Here is a 21,415-nt window from a genome sequence, read left to right on the forward strand (position 1 = left end):
TGTCTCTCTCTCAGGGGGTTCACGATGGCCGTGTCAGAGACGCTGAGAGCCTGGGTTCAAGCCCTGGGTCTGGGTCTCTCTCTCTCTCTCAGGGGGTTCACGATAGCCGTGTCAGAGACAATGAGAGTCTGGGTTCAAGCCCTGGGTCTGGGTGTCTCTCTCAGGGGTTCACAATGGCCGTGTCAGAGATGCTGAGAGCCTGGGTTCAAGCCCTGGGTCTGGGTGTCTCTCTCAGGGGGTTCACGATGGCCGTGTCAGAGATGCTGAGAGCCTGGGTTCAAGCCCTGGGTCTGGGTGTCTCTCCATCTCAGGGGGTTCACGATGGCCGTGTCAGAGACACTGAGAGTCTGGGTTCAAGCCCTGGGTCTGGGTGTATCTCTCAGGGAATCAGAATGGCCGTGTCAGAGATGCTGAAAGTCTGAGTTCAAGCTCTGGGTCTGGGTGTCTCTCTCTCAGGGGGTTCATAATGGCCGTGTTAGAGACACTGAGAGTATGGGTTCAAGCCCTGGGTCTGGGTGTCTCTCTCTCAGGGGTTCACAATGGCCGTGTCAGAGATGCTGAGAGCCTGGGTTCAAGCCCTGGGTCTGGGTGTCTCTCTCAGGGGGTTCACGATGGCCGTGTCAGAGATGCTGAGAGCCTGGGTTCAAGCCCTGGGTCTGGGTGTCTCTCCATCTCAGGGGGTTCACGATGGCCGTGTCAGAGACACTGAGAGTCTGGGTTCAAGCCCTGGGTCTGGGTGTCTCTCTCAGGGAATCAGAATGGCCGTGTCAGAGATGCTGAAAGTCTGGGTTCAAGCCCTGGGTCTGGGTGTCTCTCTCTCAGGGGATTCACGATGGCCGTGTTAGAGACACTGAGAGCCTGGGTTCAAGCCCTGGGTCTGGGTGTCTCCCTCTCTCTCTCAGGGGGTTCACGATGGTTGTGTCAGAGACACTGAGAGCCTGGGTTCAAGCCCTGGGTCTAGGTGTCTCTCTCTCTCTCAGGGGGTTCACGATAGCCGTGTCAGAGACAATGAGAGTCTGGGTTCAAGCCCTGGGTCTGGGTGTCTCTCTCAGGGGGTTCACGATGGCCGTGTCAGAGATGCTGAGAGCCTGGGTTCAAGCCCTGGGTCTGGGTGCCTCTCCATCTCAGGGGGTTCACGATGGCCGTGTCAGATACACTGAGAGCCTGGGTTCAAGCCCTGGGTCTAGGTGTCTCTTTCTCTCTCTCTCTCAGGGGGTTCACGATGGCCGTGTCGGAGACACTGAGAGCCTGGGTTCAAGCCCTGGGTCTGGGTGTCTCAGGGGGTTCATAATGGCCGTGTCAGAGACACTGAGAGCCTGGGTTCAAGCCCTGGGTCTGGGTGTCTCTCTCCCTCAGGGGGTTCATAGCGGCCGTGTCGGAGACACTGAGAGCCTGGGTTCAAGCCCTGGGTCTGGGTGTCTCAGGGGGTTCATAATGGCCGTGTCAGAGACACTGAGAGCCTGGGTTCCAATCCTGGGTCTGGGTGTCTCAAGGGGTTCATAATGGCCGTGTCAGAGACACTGAGAGCCTGGGTTCAAGCCCTGGGTCTGGGTGTCTCTCTCTCTCAGGGGGTTCACGATGGCCGTGTCAGAGACGCTGAGAGCCTGGGTTCAAGCCCTGGGTCTGGGTGTCTCTCTCAGGGGGTTCATCGCGGCCGTGTCAGAGACACTGAGAGCCTGAGTTCAAGCCCTGGGTCTAGGTCTCTCTCTCTCTCTCTCAGGGGGTTCACGAGGGCCGTGTCGGAGAAACTGAGAGCCTGGGTTCAAGCCCTGGGTCTGGGTGTCTCTCTCTCTCTCAGGGGGTTCACGATGACCGTGTCGGAGACACTGAGAGCCTGGGTTCAAAGCCCTGGGTCTGGGTGTCTGAGGGGGTTCATAATGGCCGTGTCAGAGACACTGAGAGCCTGGGTTCAAGCCCTAGGTCTGGGTGTCTGAGGGGGTTCATAATGGCCGTGTCAGAGACACTGAGAGCCTGGGTTCAAGCCCTGGGTCTGGGTGTCTCTCTCTCTCAGGGGGTTCACTATGGTCGTGTCAGAGACGCTGAGAGCCTGGGTTCAAGCCCTGCGTCTGGGTGTCTCTCTCTCTCTCTCAGGGGGTTCATGATGGCCGTGTCAGAGACAATGAGAACCTGGGTTCAATCCCTGGGTCTGGGTGTCTCTCTCTCTCAGGGGGTTCATGATGGCCGTGTCAGAGACACTGAGAGCCTGGGTTCAAGCCCTGGGTCTAGGTGTCTCTCTCTCTCTCTCAGGGGGTTCATAGCGGCCGTGTCAGAGACACTGAGAGCCTGGGTTCAAAGCCCTGGGTCTGGGTGTCTGAGGGGGTTCATAATGGCCGTGTCAGAGACACTGAGAGCCTGGGTTCAAGCCCTGGGTCTGGGTGTCTCTCTCTCTCAGGGGGTTCACGATGGCCGTGTCAGAGACGCTGAGAGCCTGGGTTCAAGCCCTGCGTCTGGGTGTCTCTCTCTCTCAGGGGGTTCATAATTGCCGTGTCAGAGACACTGAGAGCCTGGGTTCAAGCCCTGGGTCTGGGTGTCTCTCTCTCTCTCTCAGGGGGTTCATAGCGGCCGTGTCGGAGGCACTGACAGCCTGGGTTCAAGCCCTGGGTTTGGGTGTCTCTCTCTCTCAGGGGGTTCACGATGGCCGTGTCGGAGACACTGAGAGCCTGGGTTCAAGGCCTGGGTCTGGGTGTCTCAGGGGGTTCATAATGGCCGTGTCAGAGACACTGAGAGCCTGGGTCCAAGCCCTGGGTCTGGGTGTCTCAGGGGGTTCATAATGGCTGTGTCAGAGACACTGAGAGCCTGGGTTCAAGCCCTGGGTCTGGGTGTCTCTCTCCCTCAGGGGGTTCATAGCGGCCATGTCAGAGACACTGAGAGCCTGGGTTCAAGCCCTGGGTCTGGGTGTCTCTCTCTCTCTCAGGGGGTTCACGATGGCCGTGTCGGAGACACTAAGAGCCTGGGTTCAAGCCCTGGGTCTGGGTGTCTCAGGGCGTTCATAATGGCCGTGTCAGAGACACTGAGGGCCTGGGTTCAAGCCCTGGGTCTGGGTGTCTCTCTCTCTCAGGGGGTTCACGATGGCCATGTCAGAGACGCTGAGAGCCTGGGTTCAAGCCCTGGGTCTGGGTGTCTCTCTCAGGGGGTTCACGATGGCCGTGTCAGAGCTACTGAGAGCCTGGGTTCAAGCCCTGGGTCTGGGTGTCTCTCTCTCTCTCAGGGGGTTCACGATGGCCGTGTCAGAGACACTGAGAGCCTGGGTTCAAGCCCTGGGTCTGGGTGTCTCGGGGGTTCATAATGGCCGTGTCAGAGACACTGAGAGCCTGGGTTCAAGCCCTGGGTCTGGGTGTCTCTCTCAGGGGGTTCACGATGGCTGTGTCAGAGACAGTGAGAGCCTGGGTTCAAGCCCTGGGTCTGGGTGTCTCTCTCTCTCAGGGTGTTCACGATGGCCGTCTCAGAGACACTGGGAGCCTGGGTTCAAGCCCTGGGTCTGGGTGTCTCTCTCTCTCTCTCTCAGGGGGTTCACGATGGCCGTGTCAGAGACACTGAGAGTCTGGGTTTAAGCCCTGGGTCTGGGTGTCTCTCTCTCTCTTAGGGGGTTCACGATGGCCGTGTCAGAGACACTGAGAGCCTGGGTTCAAGCCCTGGGTCTGGGTGTCTCTCTCTCTCAGGGGGTTCACGGTGACTGTGCCGGAGACCGTGAGAGCCTGGGTTCAAGCCCTGGGTCTGGGTGTTTCTCTCTCTCTCAGGGGGTTCACGATGGCTGTGTTAGAGACACTGAGAGCCTGGGTTCAAGCCCTGGGTCTGGGTGTCTCTCTCTCAGGGGGTTCACGATGGCTGTGTTAGAGACACTGAGAGCCTGGGTTCAAGCCCTGGGTCTGGGTGTCTCTCTCAGAGGGTTAAAAATGGCAATGTCAGAGACACTGAGAGCCTGGGTTCAAGCCCTGGGTCTGGGTGTCTCTCTCTCAGGGAGTTCACGATGGCCGTGTCATGGAAACAGAGAGCCTGAGTTCAAGCCCTCGGTTTGAGTGTCTCTCTCTCAGGGGGGTCATAATGGCCGTGTCAAGAGACGCTGAGAGCCTGGGTTCAAGCCCTGGGTCTGGATGTCTCTCTCTCTCTCTCTCAGGGAGTTCACGATGGCCGTGTCAGAGACACTGAGACCCTGGGTTCAAGCCCTGGGTCTGGGTGTCTCTCTCAGGGGTTTCACGATGGCCGTGTCATGGACACAGAGATCCTGGGTTCAAGCCCTGGGTCTGGGTGTCTCTCTCTCAGGGGGTTCACGATGGCCGTGTCAGAGACACTGAGAGCCTAGGTTCAAGCCCTGGGTCTGGGTGTCTCGCTCTCAGGGGGTTCATAATGGCGGTGTCAGAGACACTGAGAACCTGGGTTCAAGCCCTGGGTCTGGGTGTCTCTCTCAGGGGGTTCACGATGGCTGTGTCAGAGACAGTGAGAGCCTGGGTTCAAGCCCTGGGTCTGGGCGTCTCTCTCTCAGGGGGTTCACGATGGCCGTGTCAGAAACACTGAGAGCCTGGGTTCAAGCCCTGGGTCTGGGTGTCTCTCTCTCTCTCAGGGGGTTCACGATGGCTGTGTCAGAGACGCTGAGAGCCTGGGTTCAAGCCCTGGGTCTGGGTGTCTCTCTCTCTCAGGGGGTTCACGATGGCCGTGTCGGAGACACTGAGAGCCTGGCTGGGTTCAAGCCCTGGGTCTGGGTGTCTCTCTCTCTCAGGGGGTTCATAATGGCCGTGTCAGAGACACTGAGAGCCTGGGTTCAAGCCCTGGGTCTGGGTGTCTCTCTCAGGGGCTTCACGGTGACTGTGCCGGAGGCCGTGAGAGCCTGGGTTCAAGCCCTGCGTCTGGGTGACTGTGCCGGAGGGCGTGAGAGCCTGTAGGGATGGGAGGGGGGGGGTTTCGCAATGCGGCTGTGTCAGCGATTCTGCAACAGCGGCTCTCCCTCAGAAGTAGCCCTACGATATCCGCTTCCGCGGGGTTCCGTCGCGCGTGAAACGCGGCGCCACTCAGAGAACCCGGGGAGGGGGGGGGGGGGGCGATGGCGCCGGTGGCTCTCAGAGGTAGCTCTGCGATATCCGCTTCCGCGGGGAACAACGTTGGGGGGAGGGAGCGGGGGGGGAGGGGGGTGGATGGGTGGCACTGTGGCGATGGGAGACTGAGTGGGTGAGCGATGAGTAAGGAAAGGCAATAAGTGGACGGGCTCTTATTTTGCACAATGGTCCGGGGGCAAAAAGCTCGCGGGGTTAAACACACAAACAACAACGCCGGTGGCCATGGAGACGCACCAATGTGTTTGTTGTTGTTGTTGTGAGAAGAACAGACGCGCGTGAGAGCGCCGTAGATTCATCACACCGAGACCCATAGACTCACCATATAGAGACCCACAGACTCACCACACAGAGACCCATAGACTCACCACACAGAGACCCATAGACTCACCACACAGAGACCCATTGACTCACCACACAGAGACCCATAGACTCATCACGCAGATACTCATAGACTCATCACAATGAGACCCATAGACTCGTCACACAGAGACCCATAGACTCACCACACAGAGACCCATAGACTCACCACACAGAGACCCATAGACTCATCACAGAGAGACCCACACACTCAACACAGCAAAGACCCATAGACTCACCACACAGAGACCCATAGACTCACCACACAGCAGAGACCCATAGACTCATCACACAGAGATCCATAGACTCATCACACAGAGGCCCATAGACTCACCACACAGAGACCCAGAGACTCACCACACAGAGACCCATAGAATCATCACACAGATACTCATAGACTCATCACAATGAGACCCATAGACTCACCACACAGAGACCCATAGACTCACCACACAGAGACCCATAGACTCACCACACAGAGACCCATAGACTCACCACACAGAGACCCATAGACTCACCACACAGAGACCCATAGACTCACCACACAGAGACCCATAGACTCACCACAAAGAGACCCATAGACTCACCACACAGAGACCCAGAGACTCACCACACAGAGACCCATAGACTCATCACACAGATACTCAGACTCATCACAATGAGACCCATAGACTCACCACACAGAGACCCATAGACTCACACAGTAACGCTGTGAACTCAGCCGACCCAGCTACGACTCAGGTATGAATATATAATTATTTAACTTTTTTGTTTACTTACAAAAATAATTAATGAAACTTTCATGTGATTTGACCTCCTAATTACCGGAAACTCACGGACGCACGAACAAAGACAAAGGTCCCCCGTGTAGCCTCTAAGAGGGCTGTAGGGGCAAGTAATGTTAGCAGCGAGTAGCAGACACGCCTCCGAGGGCCGACGCTGTGGCACACAACAAGACAAAGATCCCCCGTGTAGCCTGTGACAGACTGTTGGGGCAAGTGCAGTTAGCGAGCAGCAGCACCTATGAAGAGCGGCACGGGACACGAGGGGGTGGGTGGCCAGCACCACGCCCGGCCGCCTTTGTCTCCCCAGTGGCGATGTTTACTACACACCGCTACACCAGCTACCCATTTGAGGCTAAGTCGACCTAGAGGAGGCCCCAGGACCGGTTCAGATAATCGTCACTGGTGGTGTTGGCCATGAGCGGGAATTGAACCCGGGCCACCGGGTTCGTAGCGCAGCGTAGCGCTAACCGCTGCACTACCGCTCCCCACACACACTCGCACAGACACACACAACAATAACCGCCATTCGCCACTAAGTGGCGGTGACGTCACCACGACGCTTGTGCCAGGCTATGTGCACCTTGAGGCCACGTGAAGTGTCGAACGCCCGCTGGCAGGTCACAGGGCAGACCCAGGTGCCACGGGTCGACTGACTGAGATGATTGGTTGATGCACCACCTGTGCCCCCTACTGTGCCAACCTGCTGTGCTTTAGCCACCCGGTGCTCCGCTCGTTGTTGTGAGCGTCGCTCCTCCGCCCTCCGTTGTTGTTGGAGGGCGACTGCCTCCAACTGCCCAGTAGCGTCCTTCACGAGCCTCCTCCACTGAGGCCGATCTTGACACTGCTGGTACCAGTCATCGGCAAGTCCACTCAGCTCCACGTCCTCCTGTACCACATCACTCCATCTCTTCTCTAGCCCGTGCCACGCCCGTTTCACCCCCTCGATCCGGATGGGCATGCGGGCTAAATGGACCAGCCAGCGCAGCTTTGCCTGCCGGAGGAACTCACCGATGGGACTCTGTCCAGATCTTTCAAGGATTTGTGAGCTCCTCACACAATCCAGCCTGGTTAAACCCAGGATGGATCGTAGGCAGGCGAGCCTAAATGTTTCTGGCGAAGATGTTCCATTAGGGGGGGTCCACATTTCACAAGCGTAGAGAAGGGAGGGAATGACCGTGGCCGAGAAGACCTGAAGCTTCGTGCGGAGCGATAGACCAGGTAGCTTCCACACAGCGTTACGCAACTGATGAAAAGATATTGCCGCTCGACTGATTCGGAGTGAGACCTCTGCTGTTAAACTGGAGCCAGTCATAAGCACACTGCCCAGGTATGGGAAACTCTCCACTCTCTCCACAACTGCCCCATCACCGATTGAGAGTTGTGGAAATGGAGTGTCCGATGGTACAAAATACCCAGGCAGGTGCTTAGTTTTGGTGGGGCTGATCCTAAGTTCAGCAGCAGCGTCTCCAACTCCTCCTCTGAATGAGCAGCAATTACCAGATCGGCATAAATAACGTGGTTGAGCAATAGGGAGTGATCCCTTGACTGCACCCGGGCATCGATCAGCTTCCCATTATACCTGTACGAAATGGAAATTCCCCCAGTACAGCTACTGAAGGCTTCACGAACTACGTGGTCAAAATAGATGTTAAATAATGTGGGAGCCAGAGACATCCCTGTCGCACCCCAAGGTGTACAAGGAATGGCTCTGACTCCCGGCCACGTAGTTTTACCCAGGCCCGCTCACCATCATGAAGGTCCTTAATGATCGTGAGCAGAGGGTCAGGGACTCCAAAAGCACAAAGAACAATCTAGAGCCCAGGCCTACTGATGGTATCACAGGCCTTGACCAGGTCAATAAAACAGAGATGTAGGTCTTGCTGGAATTCCCTACACCTCTGCTGTAGCAGACGGACAGAAAATATGGCATCTGTGCAGAACCGCCCTTTCCTGAAACCGCATTGGCACACACACAATCACACACACACGCACATTGACACACACACGCACGCGCATTCACACCAGACACTCGCTCGCTCTCACGGACCCACTCCACACTCACACTTACGCTCTCACGCATGCACAATCACACACACACACACTCGCTCGCTCACTCTCACGGACGCACTCCACACTCTCTCACGCATTCACGCATGCACACGCACGCGCATTCACACACACACACAATCACACACACACGCACGCACAATTACACACACACACTCGCTCGCTCACTCTCACGGACGCACTCCACACTCTCTCACGCATTCACGCATGCACACGCACGCGCATTCACACACACACACACGATCACACACACACGCATGCATGCAAAATCACACACACACACACTCGCTCGCTCACTCTCACGGACACAATCCACACTCTCTCACACATTAACACAAGCACGCACGCGCACGCACACACACACACACAATCACACACACACACAATCACACACACCCACACTCGCTCGCTCTCTCGGACGCACTCCACACTCACACTCTCTCACACACACACGCACGCACGCTCACGCACGCACAATCACACACACAATCACACACACACACTCGCTCGCTCTCACGGACGCACTCCACACTCACACTCTCTCACACATTAACGCACACACGCACGCGCACGCACATTCACACACACACACACATTCACACACACACGCACAATCAAGGGAAGGAAGTGCAGGAATCCGTAGGTGGCGCACGAAGCTCGCAACGCCATCACCAAACCCATCGGCTCTGAGACCTTGTCTCTAAGGGTCTCTATGTGTCTCTGTGGATCTCTGTGTGAGTCCATGGGTTTGGGTGTGAGTCTAAGCGTCTGTGTGATGAGTCTACGGGTCTGTGCTGTGTGATGAGTCTATGGGTCTCCGTGTGATGAGTCTGTGGGTCTCTGCTGTGTGATGAGTCTACGGATCTCTGCTGTGTGATGAGTCTATGGCTCTCTGCTGTGTGATGAGTCTATGGGTCTCTGCTGTGTGATGAGTCTATGGCTCTCTGCTGTGTGATGAGTCTATGGGTCTCTGCTGTGTGATGAGTCTCTGGGTCTCTGCTGTGTGATGAGTCTATGGGTCTCTGCTGTGTGATGAGTCTATGGGTCTCTGCTGTGTGATGAGTCTATGGGTCTCTGCTGTGTGATGGGTCTATGGGTCTCTGCTGTGTGATGAGTCTCTGGGTCTCTGTGTGTGATGAGTCTATGGGTCTCTGCTGTGTGATTAGTCTATGGCTCTCTGCTGTGTGATGAGTCTATGGCTCTCTGCTGTGTGATGAGTCTATGGCTCTCTGCTGTGTGATGAGTCTATGGCTCTCTGCTGTGTGATGAGTCTATGGCTCTCTGCTGTGTGATGAGTCTGTGGGTCTCTGCTGTGTGATGAGTCTTCCGTGTTGTCATTGGTTTTCCATCTTGGTGTGATCCGCTCACCCCAGCCACCCCCCCCCCCCACCGCCCCCCCCAACTCCCCGCTCCCCCCCACCAAATGCTCACCTCTCCATCTCAAACTCCATCATGCCAGGTCGGATCTTCTTCATGACCTGCGCACAGAGACAGAGAGTGAGTGGGTGGGTCGGTGGGTGGATGAGTTAGTGAGTGGGTGGGTGAGTGAGTGGGTGAGTGAGAGAGTGAGTGAGTGGGTGAGTGGGTGACTGAGTGGGCGAGTGAATTAGTGCGTGGGTGAGTGGGTGAGTGAGTGAGTGAGTGGGTGAGTGAGTGGGTGAGTGAGTGAGTGAGTGGGTGGGTGAGTGAGTGGGTGGGTGAGTGAGTGGGTGGGTGGATGAGTTAGTGGGTGGGTGGGTGAGTGAGAGAGTGGGTGAGTGGGCGAGTGAGTTAGTGCGTGGGTGAGTGGGTGAGTGAGTGAGTGGGTGAGTGAGTGGGTGAGTGAGTGGGTGAGTGGGTGAGTGAGTTAGTGCGTGGGTGAGTGGGTGAGTGGGAGAGTGGGTGGGTGGTTGAGCGAATGGTTCAGTGACTGAGTAAGTGATTGAGTGGGTGGGTGGGTGGGTGAGTGGGTGGGTGCGTAAGTGGGTGGGTGAGTGGGTGGATGCGTGAATGGGTGGGTGAGTGGGTGGGTGGGTGACTGGGTGGGTGGGAGAGTGGGTGGGTGGTTGAGCGAATGGTTCAGTGACTGAGTAAGTGATTGAGTGGGTGGGTGGGTGGGTGAGTGGGTGGGTGGGTGCGTAAGTGGGTGGGTGAGTGGGTGGATGCGTGAGTGGGTGGGTGAGTGATTGGGTGGGTGAGCTCCACCCCACCTCCTTGTGAGCCTCGCTGGAGACACGGTTGGTGTAGCGCAGGAGCTCCAGCTCCATGTGGCTCTTAAAAACGCGGCTGGGAACGACACAGACAAAGGTCCCCCGTGTAGCCTCTAACAGGGCTGTAGGGGCAAGTGCTGTGAGTAGCAGCAGTGCCTATAGACACACAGACAAAGGTCCCCCGTGTAGCCTCTAGCAGAGCTGTAGGGGCAAGTGCTGTTAGTAGAGGCAGCAGTGCCCTATAGACACACAGACAAAGGTCCCCCGTGTAGCCTCTAGCAGGGCTGTAGGGGCAAGTACTGTTAGTAGCAGCAGCAGTGCCCTATAGAAACACAGACAATGGTCCCCGTGTAGCCTCTAGCAGGGCTGAGGGGCAAGTGCTGTGAGTAGTAGCAGCAGTGCCTATAGACCCAGGGATTGAACCCCGGCTCTCGGTGTCTCTGACACGGCCATTATGCTGGTCCAGGTGAACTCACCATTCACTGATCTCAGGGTGAAGTATCGTGTTGTTCACCGTGAACCTGAAAAACACCGCACAGAGAACACAGAAAGTCAACAGTTGAGACCCAGGTCTCAGGGTCAGTGTCTAGAGTAGAGACCGGGTCTCAGTGTCAGGGTCTAGAGTAGAGACCGGGTCTCAGGGTCAGGGTCTAGAGTAGAGACCGGGTCTCAGGTTCAGGGTCTAGAGTAGAGACCGGGTCTCAGGGTCAGTGTCTAGAGTAGAGACCAGGTCTCAGTGTCTAGAGTAGAGACTGGGTCTCAGTGTCTAGAGTAGAGACCGGGTCTCAGTGTCTCGGTGTCTAGAGTAGAGACCGGGTTTCAGGTTCTAGAGTAGAGACCAGGTCTCAGGGTCTCAGTGTCTAGAGTAGAGACCGGGTCTCAGTGTCTAGAGTAGAGACCGGGTCTCAGGGTCTCAGTGTCTAGAGTAGAGACCAGGTCTCAGGGTCTCAGTGTGTAGAGTAGAGACCGGGTCTCAGGGTCAGTGTCTAGAGTTGAACCCAGGTACTCTAGACCGTGGGGGATCATCTCACCGGCTGATCCCTTCGAAGGCCGCTTCACGGGAGGTGTGGCCGCTGTCCGTGTTGACGCCCCTCTGAAATAGATCACCACCATCAGCATCATCAGCATTTGCATCACCATCATCAGCATCCTCATCATCAGCAGCATCAACATCTTTAGCAGCAAGCAGTCCCCAGCACTGACCCACTCACCCACTTACTCACCCACCTACTCACCCACCTACTCACCCACCCACTCACCCACCCACTTACTCAACCACCCATCCACCCACCTACTCACCCACCCATCCACCCACCTACTCACCCACCCATCCACCCACCTACTCACCCACCCATCCACCCACCTACTCACCCACCCATCCACCCACCTACTCAACCACCCATCCACCCACATACTCACCCACCCATCCACCCACCCACTCACCCACCCATCCACCCACCCACTCACCCACCCATCCACCCACCTACTCACCCACCCATCCACCCACCTTCTCACTCACCCATCCATCCACCCACTCACCCACCCATCCACCCACCTACTCACCCACTCACCCAACCACCCACCCACCCAGCCACCCACCCACTCACTCACCCAGCCACCCACTCACTCACCCAGCCACCCACCCAACCACCCACCCACTCAACCACCCAACCACCCACTAAACCACCCACCCACTCAACCACCCACCCACTTACCCACCCATCTACCTAGCCACCCACCCACCTACGCACCCACCCACCTATCTATCTACCCACCTACCCACCTACCCATCGACCCACCAAAACCACCTACCCACCCACATACCCACCCACCCACTCAACCACCTACCCACCCACTCAACCACCTACCCACCCACCCACGAGGGTCCCCGTGTTGGTACTCACCAACGTGAGCAGCACGCTCGGAGACTTCCCCTCCAACACTTGAGCAATCTACACAGCACACACGGAGATACACAGAGAGAGAGAGACACACAGAGATACACACACAGAGAGATACACACAGAGAGAGACACAGAGAGACACACAGAGAGAGATACACACAGAGAGACACAGAGAGAGATACACAGAGAGAGATACACACACAGAGAGACACACACAGAGAGACAGATACACACACACAGAGACACACAGAGATACACACACAGAGAGATACACACAGAGAGTGAGACACACAGAGAGATACACACACAAAGAGACAGATACACACAGAGATACACACAGAGATACACACAGAGACACAGACAGATACACACACAGAGAGACACAGAGACAAATACACACACAGAGATACGCGCAGAGAGAGATACACACAGAGAGACAGATACACACACAGAGACACACAGAGAGAGACACATACAAAGATACACACACAGAGAGACACACAGAGAGAGACACATACAGAGATACACACACAGAGAGACACACAGAGAGAGACGCATACAGAGAGAAACACACAGAGACACACACAGAGAGAGAGACACACAAAGAGACAGATACACACAGAGATACACACAGAGATACACACAGAGACACAGACAGATACACACACAGAGAGACACAGAGACAAATACACACACAGAGATACGCGCAGAGAGAGATACACACAGAGAGACAGATACACACACACACAGACACACAGAGAGAGACACATACAGAGATACACACACAGAGAGACACACAGAGAGAGACACATACAGAGATACACACACAGAGAGACACACAGAGAGAGACACACAGAGAGAGACACACAGTGAGAGACACACAGAGAGAGACACAGAGAGAGACACACAGAGATACACACACAGAGATACACACACAGAGATACACACACAGAGATACACAGAGATACATGCACAAAGATACATACAAATAAAGACATATACCGCCACCATCACCACCACCGCTACAACCACCACCATCACCGCCACTACCATCACCGCCACCACCATCAGCGCCACCATCACCGCCACCACCACCACCGCCACCATCACCGCAACCATCACCGCCACCACCATCACCGCCACCATCACCGCCACTACCATCACCGCCACCATCACCGCCACCACCACCACCGCCACCACCACCGCCACCATCACCACCGCCACCATCACCGCCACCACCACCATCACCGCCACCATCACCGCAACCATCACCGCCACCACCATCACCGCCACCACCATCACCGCCACCACCACCACCACCACCCCCACCACCACCACCTCCTCCACCACCTCCTCCACCACCACCACCACCTCGACCACCACCACCACCTCCTCCACCACCTCCTCCACCACCACCACCTCCACCACCACCATCACCTCTATCACCACCTCCACCACCACCTCCACCACCACCACCACCACCTCCACCACCCCCACAACCACCTTCACCTCTACCACCACCACCACCACCACCTCCACCACCACCACCTCCACCACCACCACCACCACCTCCACCACCCCCACCATCACCGCCACCACCACCACCAACCCCACCACCAGCAGGGCGGTGTAGGCTGAGTGGACCTAGGGGAGGGCCATGGCGCTCACGTCGCAGGTGAAGTGAACCTCGTCCACGCCGTACTTCGTCACAAAGTGCTGTGGGGGGTGGATCCTGGGGAGACACGTGGGGTGTGTGGGTGGGTTAGTGGGTGGGTGAGTGGGTGGGTGGGTGGGTGAGTGGGTGGGTGGGTGAGTGAGTGAGTGAGTAGGTGGGTGGGTGGGTGTGTGGGTGGGTGGGTGGGTGTGTGGGTGGGTGGGTGGGTGAGTGGGTGGGTGGGTGGGTGGGTGAGTGGGTGGGTGGGTCGGTGGGTGGGTGAGTGAGTGGGTGGGTGGGTGGGTGAGTGGGTGGGTGGGTGAGTGGGTGGGTCGGTGGGTGTGTGGGTGGGTGAGTGTGTGGGTGGGTGAGTGTGTGGGTGGGTGAGTGGGTGGGTGGGTGGGTGAGTGAGTGGGTGGGTGGTTGGGTGGGTGAGTGGTTGGGTGGGTGTGTGGGTGGGTGAGTGGGTGGGTGGGTGGGTGAGTGGGTGGGTGGGTGAGTGGGTGAGTGGGTGGGTGGGTGAGTGGGTGGGTGGGTGGGTGAGTGGGTGAGTGGGTGGGTGGGTGAGTGGGTGGGTGAGTGGGTGGGTGGGTGAGTGAGTGAGTGAGTGGGTGGGTGGGTGAGTGGGTGAGTGAGTGAGTGGGTGGGTGAGTGGGTGGGTGAGTGAATTAGTGGGTGGGTGGGTTAGTGGGTGGGTGGGTGAGTGGGTGGGTGGGTGGGTTAGTGGGTGGGTGGGTGAGTGGGTGGGTGAGTGGGTGGGTGAGTGAGTGGGTGGGTGGGTGGGTAGGTGGGTGGGTGAGTGGTGAGTGGGTGGGTGGGTGAGTGAGTGAGTGAGTGGGTGGGTGAGTGAGTGAGTGAATGAGTGAATGGGTGAGTGGGTGGGTGGGTGGGTGAGTGGGTGGGTGAGTGCGTGGGTGGGTGGGTGAGTGGGTGGGTGGGTGAGTGAGTGGGTGAGTGGGTGGGTGGATTAGTGGGTGGGTAGTGGGTGGGTGGGTGGGTGAGTGGGTGGGTGAGTGAGTGGGTGGGTGGGTGAGTGGGTGGGTGGGTGGGTGGGTGGGTGAGTGGGTGGGTGGGTGGGTGGGTGGGTGGGTGAGTGGGTGGGTGGGTGGGTGGGTGAGTGGGTGGGTGGGTGGGTGAGTGGGTGGGTGAGCGAGTGAGTGGGTGAGTGGGTGAGCGAATGAGTGGGTGAGCGAGTGAGCTGGTGAGCGAGCTGGTGAGCGAGCGGGTGAGTGAGCGGGTGAGCGAGTGAGCGAGCTGGTGAGCGGGTGAGCGAGGGGGCGAGCTGGCAAGCGAGTGGGTGAGCGAGTGGGTGAGCGAGCGAGTGAGCTGGTGAGCGAGCGGGTGAGCGGGTGAACGAGGGGGCGAGCTGGTGAGTGAGCTAGTGAGCGAGCTGGAAAGCGAGCTGGTGAGCGAGTGGGTGAGCGAGTGAGCTGGTGAGCGAGCGGGTGAGCGAGCTGGTGAGCGACTCACGCGCCCATCCAGGTGGCGTACACCTCGGGCAGCTTGGGCACGAAGAGCAGCGAGCGTCCCGAGTCCACGCTCAGCGCGCCGAAGCAGTCGGCCTCCTGCACCCCGAAGAGCCAGTGGAAGAACGACTCCTGGGGGGAGGGGGGGGGTGAGAAGGGCAGTAGGAGGGTGATGATGGTGGTGGTGGAGGTGGTGATGATGGTGGTGGTGATGCTGATGATCGTGGTGGTGGTGGCGATGATTATGATGGTGGTAGTGGTGATGATGGTGGTGGTAGTGGGTGACCAGGTGGGTGACTAGCTGGGTGACTAGCTGAGTGACCAGGTGGGTGACCAGGTGAGTGATCAGGTGGGTGACCAGGTGAGTGACCAGGTGGGTGACCAGGTGGGTGACCAGGTGGGTGACCAGGTGAGTGACCAGGTGGGTGACCAGGCAGGTGACCAGGTGAGTGACCAGGTGGGTGACCAGGTGGGTGACCAGGTGGGTGACCAGCTGGGTGACCAGGTGAGTGACCAGGTGGGTGACCAGGTGGGTGACCAGGTGGGTGACCAGGTGGGTGACCAGGTGAGTGACCAGGTGGGTGACCAGGTGAGTGACCAGGTGGGTGACCAGGTGGGTGACCAGGTGAGTGACTAGCTGGGTGACTAGCTGGGTGACTAGCTGGGTGACTAGTTGGGTGACTAGCTGGGTGACTAGCTGGGTGACTAGCTGGGTGACTAGCTGGGTGACCAGGCGGGTGACTCACCTGCCTGAACAGCACGTCGGTGTCGGTGCAGTAGCGCTGAGTCTGCTCGCCACCCTGCAGCACCACCCAGGCGCCGCCACCGGCACCACCGGCACCACCGGCACCACCGGCACCACCGGCACCACCGGCATCGCCGGCCGTGGCGGCGGCGCGGGCACGGAGGCGCTCGCACAGGCGGCGCCGGTTGTCGGAAAACAGCGCCATGGGCACGGGGTGGGTGTGATCACCCACACGGAAAGTTGGCCTGGCGCACAAACACACACACACACGGACACACACATACACACACACACACACGGACACACACATACACACACACACACACGGACACACACATACACACACATGGGTACACGCACACGGGTACACACGCACACACACACACGCGGGTACACACACACACACACATGGGTACACACATACACACACGGGTACACACATACACACACACACGGGTACACGCACACGGGTACACACACACACACGGGTACACACATACACACACACACACATGGGTACACACGGGTACACACGCACACGGGTACACACGCACACACACAAACACACACACACACGGGTACACACACACACACACATGGGTACACACATACACACACGCACACACACACATGGGTACACGCGCACACACGGGTACACACATACACACACACACACACGGGTACACGCACACGGGTACACACACACACACGGGTACACACATACACACACACGGGTACACACGCACACACACACACGGGTACACGCATACACACACACGGGTACACAAACACACACACACACACGGGCACACACACACACGGGTACACGCATACACACACACGGGTACACACGCATACACACACACGGGTACACACGCACACACACACACACGCACGCACACACACACACACGCGCACACACACACACGGGTACACGCACACACACACAGGTACACACGCACACGGGTACACACACACACGGGTACACGCATACACACACACGCGGGCACACACGGGTACACACGGGCACACGCACACACACAGGTACAGACACACAACAACAACCGCCATTCGCCACTAAGTGGCGGTGACGTCACCACGACGCTTGTGCCAGACCACGTGCACCTTGAGGCCAGGTGAAGTGTTGAACGCCCGCGGGCCTGAGATCATGGGGCAGACCCAGCAGGTGCCACGGGTCGACTGACTGAGATGAGTGGCTGATGCACCACCTGTGCCCCCTACTGTGCCAACTTGCTGTGCTTTAGCCACCCGGCGCTCCGCTCGTTGTTGTGAGCGTCGCTCCTCCGCCCTCCGTTGTTGTTGGAGGGCGACTGCCTCCAACTGCCCAGTAGCATCCTTCACGAGCCTCCTCCACAGAGGCCGATCTTGACACCGCTGGTACCAGTCATCGGCAAGTCCACTCAGCTCCACGTCCTCCTGTACCACATCACTCCATCTCTTCTCTAGCCCGTGCCGCGCCCGTTTAGCCCCCTCGTCCGGCCGAACAAAAGCTGTTTAGGCATACGGTGGCTGGGCATGCGGGCTACATGACCCAGCCAATGCAGCCTTGCCTGCCGGAGGAGCTCACCGATGGGACCTTGCCCAGATCTTTCAACATCTTCGCTGGTTTCTAACTGGCAAAGATGTTCTATTAGAGCGGTCCACATATCGCAAGCGTAGAGAAGGGAGGGAATGACTGTGGCCGAGAAGACCTGAAGCTTCGTGCGGAGCGAGAGACCAGGTAGCTTACACACATTACGCAACTGATGAAAAGATAATGCCGCTCGACTGTTTTGGAGTGAGACTATGCTGTTAAACTGGAGCCGGTCATGAGTACACTGCCCAGGTATGATAAACTCTCCACTCTCTCCACAACTGCCTCATCACCAATTGGGAGTTGTGGGGGTGGAGTGTCCGATGGTACAAAATACCCAGGCAGGTGCTTAGTTTTGGTGGGGCTGATGGCAAGGACCAACCTCTTAGTGGCAAGCTCCAGGTTCAGCAGCAGCACCTCCAACTCCTCCTCTGAATGAGCAGCAATTACCAGATCATCGGCATACATAACATGGTTGAGCAGGTGTACACCCACCACCGGAGTAGAAGAATGGCAGGCGCATCTTACAGATGACAAGTCGATGGTCAGTGGGCAGATCAGCTCCACGGTAGGTCCTGGTGTCAAGGACGTGGGCTCGCATCCGCTGTTCCGTCACTATATAGTCCATCAGATGTTCTTGCTTGGACACGGCATGCATCCATGATGTTGTGTGGATGCGCCGATGCCGGAACACCGTGTTGGTAATTACAAGCCCATGGGCTGCACAAAAATCTAGCAGCCTCCTACCGTTGTTATTGAGCTGATCTGGCCCATGCCTTCCAATCACTCCAGACCAGGTGCCAGCATCATGACCAACTCGGGCATGGAAGTCATCCAACAAAATGACTCTATCCCAAGGGGCCACTTTAGCCAGCACCTGTGACAGGAGTTCATAGAAGGCATCTGACTCATCGGCTTTGCCTGCATCCCTCCACGGACGTTCATCTTCGGTGGGGCCATAAGTAACCACGACCACCACTCCTTGCCTCCGGTTGATAGGAAGGCGAGCCCAAAGTAGTTTGGGGCTTACAGCTTCCCACACCTCACCGCCACGCTCCCACACCCCCTTCATTTTTTTGTTCAGAATAGCCACTCCCTGTTGTTTGGCAGTGATAAGAACCAGAGCCGGACCACCGGACCTCCTGAATACCACAGTGATCCAGGCAGTACCGGTCCAGCTGCCGACAGAGGAGTGGCAGCCTCTCCTCCGCAGTGAGCGTTCAAACATTCCACGTGGGCACCCTCAGTGGCCTTTTGCTGTTTCTGGAGGAACTCCCAAGGGTAAAGATCAAATCTCCTGGCTCCGCCAAGAGAGGTTTGGCCTGCAGACATCAATAATGTCTGTCCCCCCGGGGACAGGCGTCTGGTTCCTGGGGGGACAGCAGCAGACACGTGCACAAGCTTAGCTGGATCTTTTTTCGTGGTTTCGTGGTAATTAATTGAAGGTGGATGGGTTACCAGCCACTCGCACCCATCCAGAGCACCCCCTTTGGCCGCTGGTGGCTACAAACGCCATGAGGGGGAATAGCCAATCGAAATTGGCCCTCCCCCCATGGCACTGCTCACTACAGCGTTACCGTTCGGCACTAACGAGTGAAGGGGTCGTTATTCTGGGTTCAAGCCCTGAGTCTGGGTGTCTCTCTCTCTCAGGGGGGACACTGAGATCCTGGGTTCAAGCCCTGAGTCTGGGTGTTTCTCTCTCAGGGGGGAACGCTGAGATCCTGGGTTCAAGCCCTGAGTCTGGGTGTTTCTCTCTCAGGGGGGGGACGCTGAGATCCTGGGTTAAAGCCCTGAGTCTGGGTATCTCTCAGGGAGGACGCTGATATCCTGGGTTCAAGCCCTGAGTCTGGGTGTCTCTCTCTCTCAGGGGGGACGCCGAGATGCTGGGTTCAAGCCCTGAGTCTGGGTGTCTCTCTCTCTCTCTCAGGGGGGACGCTGAGATCCTGGGTTCAAGCCCTGAGTCTGGGTGTCTCTCTCTCTCAGGGGGGGGGACGCTGAGATCCTGGGTTCAAGCCCTGAGTCTGTGTGTGTGTCTCTCTCTCTCTCAGGGGAGATGCTGAGATCCTGGGTTCAAGCCCTGAGTCTGGGTGTCTCTCTCTCTCTCTCAGGGGGGAGGTTGAGATCCTGGGTTCAAGCCCTGAGTCTGGGTGTCTCTCTCTCTCAGGGGAGATGCTGAGATCCTGGATTCAAGCCCTGAGTCTGGGTGTCTCTCTCTCTCTCAGGGGGTACGCTGAGACCCTGGGTTCAAGCCCTGAGTCTGAGTGTCTCTCTCTCAGGGGGTAAGCTGAGATGCTGGGTTCAAGCCCTGGGTGTGCGTGTCTCTCTCTCAGGGGAGATGCTGAGATCCTGGGTTCAAGCCCTGAGTCTGGGTGTCTCGCTCTCTCTCTCTTAGAGGGGACGCTGAGATCCTGGGTTCAAGCCCTGAGTCTGGGTGTCTCTCTCTCAGGGGGGACGCTGAGATCCTGGATTCAAGCCCTGAGTCTGGGTGTCTCTCTCTCTCTCTCAGGGGGGACGCTGAGATGCTGGGTTCAAGCCCTGAGTCTGGGTGTCTATCTCTCTCTCTCTCAGGGGGGATGCTGAGATCCTGGGTTCAAGCCCTGAGTCTGGGTGTCTCTCTCTCAGGGGGGGGACGCGGAGATCCTGGGTTCAAGCCCTGAGTCTGTGTGTGTCTCTCTCTCTCAGGGGAGATGCTGAGATCCTGGGTTCAAGCCCTGAGTCTGGGTGTCTCTCTCTCTCTCTCAGGGGGGATGCTGAGATCCTGGGTTCAAGCCCTGAGTCTGTGTGTCTCTCTCTCTCAGGGGGGAGGTTGAGATCATGGGTTCAAGCCCTGAGTCTGGGTGTCTCTCTCTCTCAGGGGAGACGCTGAGATCCTGGATTCAAGCCCTGAGTCTGGGTGTCTCTCTCTCAGGGGGTACGCTGAGACCCTGGGTTCAAGCCCTGAGTCTGGGTGTCTCTCTCTCAGGGGGTACGCTGAGATGCTGGGTTCAAGCCCTGGGTGTGCGTGTCTCTCTCTCTCTCAGGGGAGATGCTGAGATCCTGGGTTCAAGCCCTGAGTCTGGGTGTCTCTCTCTCTCAGAGGGGATGCTGAGATCCTGGGTTCAAGCCCTGAGTCTGGGTGTCTCTCTCTCTCTCTCAGGGGGGACGCTGAGATCCTGGATTCAAGCCCTGAGTCTGGGTGTCTCTCTCTCTCTCAGGGGGGGGGACGCTGAGATCCTGGGTTCAAGCCCTGAGTCTGTGTGTGTGTCTCTCTCTCTCTCAGGGGAGATGCTGAGATCCTGGGTTCAAGCCCTGAGTCTGGGTGTCTCTCTCTCTCTCTCAGGGGGGAGGTTGAGATCCTGGGTTCAAGCCCTGAGTCTGGGTGTCTCTCTCTCTCAGGGGAGATGCTGAGATCCTGGATTCAAGCCCTGAGTCTGGGTGTCTCTCTCTCTCTCAGGGGGTACGCTGAGACCCTGGGTTCAAGCCCTGAGTCTGGGTGTCTCTCTCTCAGGGGGTAAGCTGAGATGCTGGGTTCAAGCCCTGGGTGTGCGTGTCTCTCTCTCAGGGGAGATGCTGAGATCCTGGGTTCAAGCCCTGAGTCTGGGTGTCTCGCTCTCTCTCTCTTAGAGGG

General features: G+C 57.6%; 1 protein-coding gene across 2 annotated transcripts in view; it reads right to left on the reverse strand.

The window, feature by feature from the left end:
• Positions 1-21,415, reverse strand: part of PEPD (peptidase D) — a 58,140-nt gene that overhangs the window by 27,057 nt on the left and 9,668 nt on the right. For both annotated transcript variants that reach the window (XM_032979009.2, XM_076055017.1), the window contains exons 2-9: positions 16,216-16,459; positions 15,474-15,601; positions 14,018-14,081; positions 12,351-12,398; positions 11,478-11,539; positions 10,923-10,967; positions 10,447-10,522; positions 9,689-9,735 (exon numbers count right to left, since the gene is read on the reverse strand). In XM_032979009.2, the coding sequence (XP_032834900.1) occupies positions 9,689-9,735; positions 10,447-10,522; positions 10,923-10,967; positions 11,478-11,539; positions 12,351-12,398; positions 14,018-14,081; positions 15,474-15,601; positions 16,216-16,459 (714 nt within the window). The remainder of the gene's footprint in view (positions 1-9,688; positions 9,736-10,446; positions 10,523-10,922; positions 10,968-11,477; positions 11,540-12,350; positions 12,399-14,017; positions 14,082-15,473; positions 15,602-16,215; positions 16,460-21,415) is intronic.

The sequence above is a fragment of the Petromyzon marinus genome, chromosome 69, assembly GCF_048934315.1.
Source record: "Petromyzon marinus isolate PM22_M1 ecotype Great Lakes invasive population chromosome 69, UKy_Petmar_22M1.pri1.0, whole genome shotgun sequence".
Lineage (NCBI taxonomy): Eukaryota > Metazoa > Chordata > Hyperoartia > Petromyzontiformes > Petromyzontidae > Petromyzon > Petromyzon marinus.